The sequence below is a fragment of the Cyprinodon variegatus genome, unplaced genomic scaffold, assembly GCF_000732505.1.
Source record: "Cyprinodon variegatus isolate N-32 unplaced genomic scaffold, C_variegatus-1.0 Scaffold94, whole genome shotgun sequence".
Taxonomy (NCBI): domain Eukaryota; kingdom Metazoa; phylum Chordata; class Actinopteri; order Cyprinodontiformes; family Cyprinodontidae; genus Cyprinodon; species Cyprinodon variegatus.
Window position 1 is genome coordinate 970,711 of NW_015150547.1, and position 14,763 is coordinate 985,473.

Below are 14,763 nucleotides of genomic sequence, written 5' to 3' on the forward strand. Positions count from 1 at the left end.
AAAGCAAAGCAAAGCCCTTGTTGCCTGTGTGTCCGCAGTGGGGTGGGTCTGGCCCGGGCTCACTTTGAGAAGCAGCCGCCCTCCAACCTGCGGAAGTCCAACTTCTTCCACTTCGTCCTGGCTCTGTACGACCGACAGGGCCAGCCGGTGGAGATCGAGAGAACCAACTTCGTGGACTTCATCGAGAAAGAGAAGGTGTGTGGAAAAACTCTCGGAAATCTTTCATTTGAGAATAAATCTCAATTTTAGGCCTTATCCAATTCAGCTTAGGAATTTAAGCAGGCATATCATTGTTAATATATTATTTTTAATTTTAATAAATAATATTTTTTAGTGGCGTTTTTTATTGTTATTATTATTTTCTTATTTTTAAATACAAAAATTATAGCCTCATTTGCTTTTATGATCCAAATAAACGACAAAAACACATTGTATTTTTTTTTATGTGTCCATTAGATATCCATCCCTCTCTGTTCGTTTTCAATTGTTTTTAATTTACAGCTCAGTTGAACATAACCACTTGTTTTATATATACAAGATCGCAGCGGAGCGCCTCATCAATTATGCCATCGCAGCGCAACGGGCGAACTGAGTGTCGGATTTATTGTCCTCCCTCCAAACATAACCAGTAATTACAGAAGAATTAAAAAATCCACAACAACACAGTTAGGAAAATTACAAGGCTGCGCTCCTTTAATACATCAGCGGTGAACATATTTCACTGTGTAAGGCTGGACTCGCTCTGTCTGGCCTTTTGCTGGATGCGCCAACAGTTTCTTGTTTTGAAATTAAAGTGCAGTAAATCTCAATAAACAGCTCAGTGTTTGCCTCGTGTGTGTGTTTAAGGAGACTAGCGGGGAGAAGACCAATAACGGGATTCATTACCGGCTGCAGCTTCTCTACAGTAACGGTGAGTGGATGCATTATTCCTCATCATTTAGGGAAAAACTGTTTTTTTTTTATATAAATATGCACAGAGGAAGAATTTTCCCATCCTGTTGAGCAAAACAAACAAACAAAAAATATTTTTCCATCTTCCTGGAGGAGATTTTGTAGCAAAGCATCCCAGGAGCCACAGCTTGTTACAGCAGCAGACTCAGGAGAGCTGCAGGAATTTCATGAGACCTAATAGTCAAATTTCTCTGCAGCTGTTGCAGACGATTTGGAGCAGCTCTGTGGCCTTCCCACTGTCACCATCCCTATATTAGGCTGTGTAAAGTGTCTGGGTTCCAGTATTTTATAACAGAATCAAATGAGAGGTTCATACTTGTTAAGAGCTGAATGATCTTCACATGTATTCTGCATCTAAATTGATTGATTTATACTTTAATGTCTTCAAGGTGGAGTAATATGAGGCTGTTATGGGCCTAACCAAACTACTTCAAAGAATCTTTTGTAAAAAAAAAAAAAAAAGAACAATGTTATGAATCAATCATTATAAAAACATTGAATATTCACACTGAGAATAATTTGCTTTTTAGATTTTAATTCTATTTCAACATGGACAACATTAATGTAATTTAGAATTTCCTAAAATGCACCTGATAGAGTTTTTTTTATTTTTTTTTTAGGTATCTCGAAGTTTATTTATATATTTATTGTTCTTATTTATTTTAGTTTTAGAGTTTTTAATAATTTCCTAAAATAAAAAGGTTAAGAGTTTTTTTCTTTTGTATAACCAGACCTGGAGGACAGCACATTGTTGCCCTTTTCTTTCCTACCATCACAAACATAAACATGGAGTTTAGGGCTTTACCTGGATCTCAGATGAGATTGAGCTTTTCAGCAACAAACACTCCAGGTTTGTTTGTCTTTATTCAAAGGAAGGAAAATGTACCGAAGCACAGAGTACCCACTGTTAAATTTAATGGATGATCTGATGCTTCACACTTTTTTCCTCTGCAAAAGACATTAGGAACATTTGTAGAGTACATGGCATTATGACATTTCTGATATAGGAGGACATTTTCATTAAAACTTCAAGGCAGCACATTAAAAATGAAACATCTTTTAATCTTGCAGCTGGATAAAGCTCCAAAACTTTGGTCATAATAAAAACAAAAGTTCACCAGAAGACAAACATACCTTCCAACATGGAAATCCTTACACTTAAATCCTGTCAATGATTTGAGGGGTGAGCTGAAGAGAGGGGAGCGTAAACAGGACTCTGGATGATCTGGAGTGAATATACAGAAAGAAAAAGGCAAATTAATCCTGTTTTTATTCCTTAACTCTCTCTAAGGAGAGAACTCTAAGTGCTTTATTACTATAAAAATTTGTCTTGAAAAAAGTATTAACAGAGGTAACAATAACTGTTAAGTTTAATAAAAAATAAAGAATTCCTGTGCTTGAAATTTAAAGGTTGGACGTTCTCAAAAAATGCTTTAAAGTATTAATGTATTTAAATGTGCAAACGCATTCTTTCTCATCTATTGGCCAGATTGTTTGGTATTTTGCTCCATATTAGTTCTATTTAAGGGGGTTAGATGGAATAAAAACACATAATAGACATGATAACATATAAATTAAACTAACAGTAAAAGGGAAGAATTGCAGATCTTTGTTACGTAATGTTTATCACAATGCTTTTAATTAAAATCTATGTAAAGTTTCTGATTCCTGCTCTTCCTCTGCATCCCGACAGGCATCAGAACAGAGCAGGACTTTTATGTCCGACTCATAGACTCCATGACTAAACAGGTAAACACCCTCACACTCCCAGCAGTCTGTCACCTCTCCTGTTACCTTGCTGACAATGAGCCGCTCCACTGATCCGCCGCCCTCTTGTACTGTAGCTACACACACAGACTGATGAGTGTTTGTGCGAGATTCTACGGGTGGGTGTTTCCACACTTTGAATGTGGGAGATTGTGACACGCACACACACACTGCATGGCTCCAGGCATTATTTTTCCCTTTGCCTGTGCTTCCCTCGCTGTGATTAGAGCAAAGAGGCAGCACGCGGGTGTTGAGGAACAGGAACGCTAGTCTGCTGCTCACAGTAGGAAGTGGGAAGATGTAACAGCACCTCTGGGATTTGGTCTACCTGGTGGCAAGCATTGTCTGATTCCATCCAATTTATGCTGTTAAGATTTTTGTTTATGTGTAGATTAATGAGAGGTAGAAGCAGGAGGAGTTATAGAAGACATAAGGCGGATAAGACTTTAAAATTCCATTTAAAATGGATTTAGATTATACTGTTTAAATTGATCAAATGGAGCATCATTTTAGGAGGAAACTGAAAGTGAGAGTTGTCTGCGTGTTGTGTGGGGAGCCAAGAGGTCATGCCATGCACTGAATGCTCGCTAATGTGGCTCCAGGCTCTGACAGAGTCTCACATTTCTGCTGCCACCGTTCCTATCGCACCGTTTGTGCGTGTCGGTGTGTGTTTGAGACTGGCAGGCAGCAGGACCACACAGCTTCAACAATAACACAGTTTAGCTCAAGCTCTATGGGGTGAACCCCCACCACCCATTTTTTTACACAGCGGGGGCCCTAAAGGTTTAAAGAGATGTTATGCAAGTTCAGACACACTCTAGCACACTTGGTCAGCAGTGTGCAACATTTATACAAACAATTTTATTATTGGTGAAAAGTTTTTAGTTTAGTTTTAAATATAAATGCACATTGCATAGAGCTTTGCAAAAATCTAGGGGTGCTATTTCATTTCTTTAACTTTGCTTCCAAAGAGCCATATTTTAGGAGCTGCATGGTTGTGCAGCTGAAAGCTGTAATGGGTTTAAACCCATCTGAGGTCTTTCTTTGCATGTTCTCCCAGTGTATGTCTGGATTTTTATTGGTTACTTTTGTGTCCTTCAACACTCCAAATAACAATAATCTGACATGAGATGGATTGATACATGTAGTTAAATTACACAGTATCCATCTGGAAAGGCTCCTGTGGAAAGTGTTCACAAAAGGAAGGGACATTCAATTCAATTCTTCAACCTGATTGGGTAAATCTCCATGTGGCATCTGCCTCCCATGTTGAGTTTTCAGCCAATTGCAGCACCAGTAGCTACTGTGACTCATCATAATCTTGATTTGTTTCACAACTGTTCATTTAAACTCGTAGCAAATCGAGAGTAAAGCACAAACATCTTCCCATCCACAAAGGCAAAAATCCAATTGGCTCTATTTTCATAAAATGAAATAGAGGGTGTTCCAGCTAAAACTGGCACGGCCAAGTTTGTTTGGCTTCAGCCTTCTGCCTCTGGTTGACATGTTGACGTCGTCCACTTCGCTGTGTTTCATTGGTTCAAAACATTTCTGTATCAAGGTTATTGCATCTGTTGGCTTCTGGCATGATGTATTTTCAAGAGTTTGTGAATTCACAAATCAAGCGACATTTCATCGTGCTTGCAAGGTTAAAATAACATGGCTGTTAGGATAACTGGTTTCTAGAGACAATGGCTTTTCAAGAGTCAGACTTTCTTGCAATCCTTTAAATGGACATTGGTTCATAATTTCGAGACTTTCTGAACATATCTCTTATCATCATATTCAGACATTTGCTGTTTCAGTCATTTTCACCGCAGTATCAATACTTGCTTTTTTTATTTGATGATAACAGAACACTGAAGCGCAATTGGTTTCACCAACCACATAGGATCTGGGTCTGCCTCCAGACGTTATCTGAATGTACTTAGCAAACCTATTAATGGAGCCATCCTCATCATATGTCCACCACACCTCATTTATCACCCCTGTAGAACATCAGCACCTTGCTATGGAGGAGATGCTGTGTTGCTGATGCTTTAGATCCCTGGTAGCGTCTCATGTATCAGGTTGATTGTAGGGGAGGAGTGAGAATAAAAGGGTTTTAAATGTCTAGATGATGACCACAATTATCTGCCTTCTGGAACCCCCCCTTCCCCCTTCTGGAGCCAGGTCTGCTGGATTATTATCCTGGGGTTCAGCCAGACTCAGTCCAAAACGGTAACAGGAGTTGCCTTTTTGGACTGCAGCCCCGTCACCATGTGGCCCAAGCTTCTGTAGGGAAAGGAAGGTTTGGCTGCCACTATACCCAGGTGGCTGCTTGGGTAAGGGCCTGAGCACGGTTTACAGATTCTAACAGTTCACCCTTAACAATGGCTTAATATGCTTTTAGTGTCACGTCACCCTTCTGTTCATTCATTCACTGGTTACCCCTAGCTACCCGCATCAAATTAAAGTCCCTGATGCTAGCCTACAAAGTGCTAAAGGGTACCGCTCCTATCTACTTGAACCCACTTGCAAAGGCTTACATCTCAGTCACTCCGGTCATCAATGGATTGTTGTCTAGCAGTGCCTACAACACGCTTTAGACAATCCAGACTGTTTTCATGGGTTGTTCCAAGATGGTTGAATGACCTACCAAGTGCTTCAAGAACAGCAGCGTCTCTTTCTATCTTTAGAATATGACCAACCTCTTGAAAGAGCATCTCTTATCCTAACTCCTTCCCATACCTCTGCACCCCTCTGCTACTCTTTCTGTACTTCCTGTTCTCTCTCTCTTTGCGGTCACCACTGATTCTGACTAGGGATATGTCTGCGTCTTGTGTCAGCTTTGTGAGTCGCTTCGGATAAATGCATTTCCTAAATTGCTAAATGCAATGAATAAACATTTTATCTCCACATTTCCTCTGTTTTGCATCAAACCCCATAAGCAGTGCTTAAAAGTGCTTAGAAAGTTCTAGGAACTCTGGTAAACTTAAAAAGTCAGAGTGTGAATTAAATTATGCTTATATTATTAGATAGACTAGATTAGATCACAATAAAGGGGGATTTACTGGTGAGAGTGGTGCAAATTGTTAAAAAATGGACAATAAATAAAGTTTCAGAAGACATATGGGCAAGCACCCTATGTCTACTTTATTGTAAAGCAAAGGATGTGTGATGCTGTGAGTGTAAAAATTAGCAAAGTTGGTTCTACATTTCTCCACCAGAGGTCCCAACAAATGTGTCAGGGTTATCATTATGTGTGAATATGAGTAAAAACGTAATTTAAAGTCAAGTTCTCAGCCACGTATGTGTGAATTTATTTCAAGTTTGTTTTTGGTTGCTTCCAGTGAAGAGGAGTCAGTATATTGTTTCAGTAGTGCGTGTTGGTCTCTGTTTGGGTGCGTTAAATTCCCAGCATTAGATGAATAGGACAATAACAGGTGGTGGAATCAAACAGCCATGTGGTTGGCTTAGTCCCTCACTGATGTCATGGCTGCTGTCTTTCTATCCACACACAGTTGTTCTTCTGTTGTCCCCTAACAGGGAAAATAAAGCCATGCAGCAGCATGGAGCAGTTCTGATGTTTATAGATCGTCTTACTGGGATAACAATAATTTGCAGTTCTTCAAAGTCTCTACATTTTCACAGTAGAAGAAGAAACAAGACATCTTTGATCATTAAGGTGCACTTTAGTGTCCAGTTAACTGTTTAAACATTAGATTTTCTCTTTGATTTTGCATTTAAACGATCCTTAAAATGTATCAAGAGTTGAACCAGAAGTTTAAAAGTCAAAATAGAGCATAAAAAAATCAGATTTTTCTGAAGACGTTTTTAGACAACAATAACCGCAGATATCTAAAAAGACTGTGTTTACATAGATCCATTTAATTCAGTTTGGTTCTCATGTCGTATTACTGTTACACAGAAATATACAGTCATGGAAAAAATGATTAGATTAACCCTTGATTTGAAAGTAGTTGTGTTTTAATCAATTCCTAACTTCTGTGTATCGTGTGAATAAAACAGACCGAAAATAAAACACTTGAATGCTTAAATTGACTGTTTTTAGAAGCACAAAGCCAAAGTAACTGATATAAGAACTTAAGTAATTTGGATTAGGATCAAGAAAAAACATTGGGGATGGCCAGAAATCAGCCCTTTACTAAACTTTTTTGACCTGTTTTCATTTTCAGTTTATTTGTTCAAATAAATTTAACTTTAGTTGGACTGGACATTAAAATAAGGATGTGGGAAAAAAAAGTAACAACTTTTTCCATGACTCTACACATCAGAGGCAGAAAGACATAAATAAAAAGAAAAAGAAGTAAAATCCAGAACCATTTTCCCACACAAGCATCACAGATCCAAAGCTGTTCATACACACTCTGCTCTGCTGTGAAGGCTTTTCAGAGAGAACCTCCTAATCTCCCTGGTCTAGACATGGCTGCAGCAGTAGCATACCCCTTGCATATCTTAAACAGCGTTAATGTCTAGAAATAGCTGGAGATGAGAGAGGATAAGAGGGAAACAGTTGCAACGGGGCAAAATACGCTTCCTTCCACCCTGCATGATCTGCATGGATCAGCTGGGATTTAAACCTTGGGGGCAAAAGAAGGAAATATTTACTTTCAGTTGAAGAGCAAACCTTTGGGACGTCGTTTAGTGTTTCAGACAGCGTAATGGAGGAGAGCCAGAGTGAATGATAGCGGATAATCCTAGAGAGTGGCTGGTATGCATGGAGCTGCTACTGTGGTGAGAGCTTACAGGTTCTTACAAAAGTATTCCCACCCCTAAACACTTCTATATATGGTCCAAATTATATTGTGAAATATATGAAAACTAAAAACTCAGATTTAGATTGTTTTTGATTAATATAAAGCTACATTTGTGTAACTACAATAAAACAGTTGATATTGATGCATGAGTTAAACTCTTACTATTTTTACCCCTGACCAGTCTGATGTGTAATTAGTTTTCATGGTGCAGTTTGTACACTAATCTTCTCTAACAAACCTCTAAAGCCTCTGCAGAACCACTGCATCTATATTGAGATTAAGTGGAGCACAGAGTGATGCTATTACAGCAAATTTGTCCGATTTTTTCAATGAAGGTTATTTGTTGTGAAGGATTTATGCATGCCGCACTTTGATATTTTAACTGGTAATAATATTCTTTCCTTTAACCCTCCAGTTATGCATCTCTTTGACATTATTAGCTTTGATGCAGCAGATTCTAAAGAAATACAAAGGACGTGAATACTTTTGCCAGATATTGTATGTATCCAATTTCAGATTGTCTTTCATAGAAAAAAAAACATTTTCAAGTTCTGACTTCCCTGAAAAATAAGCCAACACTAAAGTTGAGCTCTTAAATTTAACGCTTCAATTCTGGATGCCTGGTGTTTTAGTGCTGAGGTGGAGAGTTTCATTTGGTGCTCTCTGATCTCTGCTTGTCCTTAAGAATACAGCGTCTGTCGCTGCATGCCCTGCTGGATAGCTGGCGTACGGATCAAACTGACAATACCACAGGAAGAAGTGTGTTTCCCTGCCCAACGGATCCTTGTTTAAAAGCCACACATGCCACACTATTCTGAGGTGCAGGGCCATGCAGCTGAGATGCAGTGCTAAAGTCCTGCGATGGTGGAGAGAAATAGGAGAAGGAAAGAGCAGATGAATGAGGGGGGAAAGAGCAGAGAGAATGACAGAGATGACAAGCTCATGATCAGAGGTAATCTGTCAAGGGGAGTGAGAAAAGAACTGCATGTAAATCATTTTAATGCGGTCATGTTGTTTCTGAAAACAGAGTTACTGGAAAATTTCTCAGTTTAGGCTGGGTTCCATCAGAAAGGGAACTGGATCTTTCCTGGGATCCACATTTCAATGCTTGAAACTGATCCCAGATTCTGAATTGGATTAACATCTGCACTTTAACTCAGATATTCTAACACAAACATTTGAGCTCTTGTTTTATGTTTGAGGTTAAAGTCTCCTGAAAAAGCAACTTCCAACCCCTGACTGACCCGTATTTGGCTCTTCTTCTTATCAAATCTGACCAACTTGCCTGTTGTTGAAGAAAAGTATCCCTGCAGAACAAGGCTGTTATTACCACCTTTCACTGTGGGGGTGTTGAATTCCTGATCATGTGCAGTTAGATTTGTCAGCATTGGTAGAATACCAAAAATTGTGACTAAAGTAAGACTAGAAGGCTACTTTCAAACATACTTTTCCTGAAGCCAAAGTAAAATGGGTCTATCCAAGAAATTACTCAAATAGAAGTAAAAGTGTTTGGCAAAAAACTGAGTAACTGATCATCACATCTGATTAATTTTTTTTTTTTTAAAAGATCATCACATCTGATTAACTATTTGAAAAAAATATAAAGCTAAGTTCAAAATTTGGTGTGGTAAAAACTGGAGTAACAGAATCATTCCAAACAAACAACATACCGTAATTTTCGGACTATAAGCCGCAGAAGTTAAATTGCATGATTTGTACATATACAGGCCGCACCGGCAGAGATGGGAAGTAACGAAGTACAAATAGTTCGTTACTGTACTCAAGTAGATTTTTCTGATATTTTTACTTTACTACTTATTTTTATGGCAACTTTTTACTTCTACTCCTTACATTTTTACACAAATATCTGTACTTTCTACTCCTTACATTTAAAAAAATTAGCTCGTTACTTTAGTTTTGAATCATTTCAATGGAGTTACCGTTATAATTTTTCACATCATCAATACCAAATTCAATCTAATTGGATGGGAATCTACGTTGCATTTGATGCACCACTACAAGATGAATCGACACATTCGGCGGTATTCATTGGCGGCAAATCATTGCAGCTTGGTGGCGGTGGCGTTAGCATAGTAGCATGGACGACGAGATGATTGAAAATGAACACAACGGAGATCTAGTCCTATTGGCAGACATCCATTTAAAATGTAGGCAACGGCATGAAAAAAGTGGTTTCTACTTTTACTTTTATACTTTAAGTAAATTTACAAGCCTGTACTTTGTTACTTTTACTTGAGTAAAGAAGTTTAATCAGTACTTCCACTTTTACCAGAGTATTTTTTAACACAAGTATCTGTACTTTTACTCAAGTACGGAAAGTGAGTACTTTTGCCATCTCTGCGCACCAGACTATAAGCCGCAGGTTTTTTATGTTTAATTACCATATGGTTCGTGAACAGAGAGGATTGTCTGGAAAGAAGCAACTGTTTTGGGAAGCTCCTATTTATTAAAATTTCAATACAATTGAATTGAGACAATTCTTCCTGCTGGCGACGTCGGAGACGCCAGCCTTTAACTTAAAAGCTGCATCATATGTATTTCAACGTTTTCCATATTGAGGGTGTCACACAAACTGTCTTGCGCTCGCAATGTCCGTCTTTCTCGGAGTCTGCTTCCGGAGGACGTCCGCATTCCCGTGCGCGCGGCTACTTGTGTGTTTAAACAAATGTGATGTCAACATGGTGGATGGTAAAATCCATAGATTTAGGTACCGTATTACCCTAGTGGCCGTTAGCTGTAAAAGTCCATAGATAAGCCAAATTGTTATATAAGCCGCAAGGTCGAAAAATGGTCAAAAATGGGGAAAAACTCTTGGCTTATAGTTCGAAAATTACGGTAACCGGAAAACAAGTTTGTGCAAAATAAATTCTACCAAATCACATATTTGCAACGTAATGAATAAAACCCATCCTTATAGTAGGTAATGTTTATTGCTAGAACAAAATGAAGTACTTCCAGCGTCAGTAGGTCCTGCATTACCATATAATTACATTACTAGCTAGCTCAGCAGATAGAAAATAAAATAAAAAAGATGCATCTGTGCAAACAAGAAGTCTCACAGGAAGGTTCTACATTCATTAAAGTGTAGCCAGGAATCTTAAATAAGTAGAGACATAAATCATAATAATATTAATCAAGTAAAAACTCTTTAAGCAGTTTTTTTTACCTTCTATAAGTCATTTAAATAAGTTTAACTCAGTCTGGTTTCCAGTCACACACAAAGTGTTTCATTTAGATGTTTGTTGTTTCCTCTACACAGAAAGTTAGAAATAAAAAATCCCAAAACTTTCTTGCAGCGTTTCCCAAAAGCCAGACTGATGGGTCTCATGTGCTGCAGACAGATGTTGGGTTTCTGCCACTTCTGCCACCAGCACCTGAGCTCTAAGGATGATATGCTAGATGTTCATTGTATATTTTTTGTATTTTTGTATTTTTCTTCCCCATTGTGATTAAAAAAGAGAAATACATTTGAATTACATTAAAATGAGAGGTACATAAGAAAAGCATATAAAGTAAAACCATTAGGGGTAACTAAGAGGCTGTCTCAAATGCTCTAATTTTCAATTAAAAAGGATAAAATCTCAACTTCTGGTCTCTTTTTAGAGAATTCCACGCATGAGGAGCTGTTTATTTCCTATTGAGGAGTTCAGGAAGTTTTATTGCTCTTATCTGATTTGACCATCTTTCCTCCAAGTGCTTGCTGTGTCCACTACCTGACTCCTTAGAAACTGTAAAAGCAGACTTCTTGTGAATCTTTCTTCTTGCCACTTTACCATAAATTGTAGATTTTGTAGAGAATGACTGGTGGCTGTTTTGGACTATTACGTCAAATAAATTCCCAGTATGATACACGAAAGACCTAATGTGAAAAAAAAATATTCAAGAGTACGAATACTCTCCATTAATGCTGTTTTTTTTTGGTCTTATGGTGTGGATTGATGGGTTGTACTTAAATACCTCTAATGTCTCAGTTGCTGGTTGAGCCTCAGCAGAACGTCAACAGGAAGGCTTCAGCTTTGCCTCGGGTCAATTAAAACACTTTAAGCGTTTCCTTTAGTTTTTTTTTTTTTTCGTTTTTATGAGAGTTGCGGCCGTGGAAACGTCAGCATCTGCTGAGTGTACATGTTGTCACACTTTCTGCTTCAGGCTTATATTGTTTTTGTTTCGTGTTACACATCATGCTCGAATGGCCTGGGTTTGCAGATCCCCTGAGCCCTGAACCACCTAGACCTGTTCAGTCTCCCGGTTTGAATGTCAATACATTTTCATTAGGGTGTGCATGCATGGAAAATTATAACTGACAAGGACCCTGGGCCCTGAAATACATGGGGTCTCCAATTCCAGAAAATACAAATGGTCTCAGAGACAGCTAGCTATTAGTATGAAATGCTTTAGGCTAAACTGAGGTGGTTCTTCCATCATACTGCCGCTCTACATTAATGTTGCAGCCATCTAAGCTAGATTCTGGGGGCTGCAGGGGACTACCTTTTACAAATGAGGGGCTCTGTCTGCACTTTGTCCCCCAGATGGGGCCCTGTAAGGAACACACAGCCCTGGAGGCTCCTGGAGGACAGTCAAGGGTTTAATAATACATACCTTTTTTCAAATGGTCTGGGATAAACCCTTACCCAAATTATAACCAATTATGCCCAGGGGATCAAGTTTTAAAAAGTGATTGGTAATGAAAACATCTAGAAATGAAGCTGCTGATCGATTTCAGTCGAAATTTCAGAACAAAAACAGAAGAAATTTGACTTAAAGGTAACTTTATTAAAGAGAGAAGCGACAATTTAGAGCTTCTCACTTACATGCTTTCTTTGTTTCTGAGGAGAACCTACACTGAATGACTTATTGTTAATTACTTAAATAGGCTAACATGTGCTTAAGGATTTCAATAGATAAGGGCTATTATTTATTGTATCCGTTCATTTTCTATCACGCTTATTTCCTGCTGGGGTTTGCGAAGAGTGCTTGTGCCTATCTCCAGCTGTCAATGGGCGTGAGGTGAGATACACCCTGGACAGATCGCCAGTCTATCGCAGGCATGGGCGAAATTTTGATTTCACAAGTCGGGGGACACAAGTAATCTTTAATATAACCAACTTCAGCGTGTTTGACCATCCAATTAAAGACATAATTCAGTGGAGCATCAGATCTTTGTAAAGTGAGCTTCTCAGGAGTGACAGCGGTGTAAGCCAATCACACAAGAAAAGACGGTGGGCCAATCAGGAGCTAGTAGGCGGTCTAAACTCAGGGAAGCTGGCTTCAGGTTCAGCTGCAGCTTTCCGCTTGGTCCTAGTGCTCAACGAATGTCTGTGTAGAGTACCGTTACATTGTTTTTGGACAGTAAGACATGCAAGGGACCAAAACAGACATTGGTGCAAAGTTCAGGGGACATGTACCCCCTCCAGACTTACGCTCCAAACTTGCAGGACAACACAGAGACAAAAAACAGCCATTCTTTATTTTATTTTTTTTTTGTTTTTAATTTATTTTTTTAAAATCTATTTTTATCTTATTCACCCACTATTCACACCTAAGGAGAATTTAGAGCAGACATTAAATACATGACATGGAGATGACTTGTTGACTCCACATTGCCCATGGCTGATTTAGAGAAACCAATTAACCTAACAGTCATATTTTTAGACTGTGGGAGAAAGCTGGAGCACCCAGAGAGAACCCATGCATGCACAGGGAGAACATGCAGAAAGACCCCAGGCCAAGAATTGAACCCGGAACCTTCTTACTGCAAGGCAACAGTGCTACCCACTGCACCACTTTGCAGCCCCTGTTTATTTAATTTAATTGAATAAATGATTGATTTATAAATGATTAATTCATTTTTTATTTTGCTGATTGATTTTTTGATTAATTAATTATTTTATCTGCTTCCCTACCGTTATAAACACAGCAGGTGATGCGTTAGACTTAAATATGTTTCCAATTGTGGCCTCATGCAGAGTTTTATTGTTGGGAGCAAGTGAGTTTTCACCACAGGTACTTAATTTACTAAAGACTGCTTGATGGCAGCGGGTAGTCTGAACCAGAATTGAAGATTATTCCAGAGGACAGAGAAACTTCCCCGCTGCTGCCTGGGAAAAGTGAGCTTGTCACTCGGTGAGACTTGCTGCACTTCAGAATGACAGATCAAAGGGACTGGAATAGACCAAAGATAGACAGGGCGTACCTACTGATTGATGGATAGCTTAGTGGTGTACGACTTTATTCTGAGCCTCCTCACACTTGCTGGAAGGCTGCATAATGAAAGCCTTCTACGCCTCAGCTGGATCTTAGAAGCAGAAAGTGCGGGTATCGTTAAGAAAATAAAACTTCATTTTAGCTAAAAACTCACCTTTACAGTGTGTCAGCTGCAATGATGCGGTTGTTCTTGTGTTTATGCTTTGAAATCGACTGAATGTGTGTGAAAGAGGGGCTCATCAAGTGAGTTGAGAATTTGACCTGTTATCCTCAACAATCTTTTCTCACGGGTTTGTTTTATAACTTCATGCTATGCGAATGTAATCACACAACTACTGCATTGAAAGTAATCCAATTTTTTAAGCATCACACAAAATCTTATTATTGCTTTCCACTAGTTTGTTAGAGTGCCGTGTGAGGAGGGGGGAAAAAATGCAAATACATCTTTATAAATCCAGGCACAGGTGCATGCAGTGACAGGCAGCTCACAGCACGTCTGAGTGACAGTGTAGCATCACCGCCTGGATGATCATGTGGCATTTTATGGATCATGTTGTGAGATTTTCTCACAGTGTTCTGCTTTAAACCCAAACAGTTAACACAACGCTCACAGTGCAGGTAAAAATATTCAGTCTCCAGAACAGTTTCATGTTTGGCTAAGTTACCGTCACACGTTTGATCCTTTTTATTAGGATTTTCTGTGATGATCATCAGAAATTATTAAATAATTATGAAGTGGAAGACACTGGACTGGTTTTAATGTTTTGGTTTTGTGTTGCATTTACTTGTATTTTTTTCCCCTTTTACACTGGAATAAAATTTTCTTTTTAAAGTCACCCAAATAAGGGAAGTCCAGCTGTGTGAACTATAATCTAAGTAAACATGAAGCTGTTCTGTTAAGTATCAGAGGTTTGCTAGAGAACAATATTAAACCAACTGCATTATGAAGACAAAGGAAGACAGCAGATATATGAAGTTCAGGTTTCTGAGAGACTCATGTTAAAGGGTTGACCTATTCTCATTATGAGTGCGTATGAAATCGTACGAAAAGTTATGCACCGTA

General features: G+C 38.7%; 1 protein-coding gene across 2 annotated transcripts in view; it reads left to right on the top strand.

Moving 5' to 3' along the window:
* LOC107084217 (transcription factor COE1-like) overlaps positions 1-14,763 on the top strand; it is a 138,023-nt gene that overhangs the window by 1,266 nt on the left and 121,994 nt on the right. For both annotated transcript variants that reach the window (XM_015373943.1, XM_015373944.1), the window contains exons 2-4: positions 39-195; positions 847-910; positions 2,645-2,700. In XM_015373943.1, the coding sequence (XP_015229429.1) occupies positions 39-195; positions 847-910; positions 2,645-2,700 (277 nt within the window). The remainder of the gene's footprint in view (positions 1-38; positions 196-846; positions 911-2,644; positions 2,701-14,763) is intronic.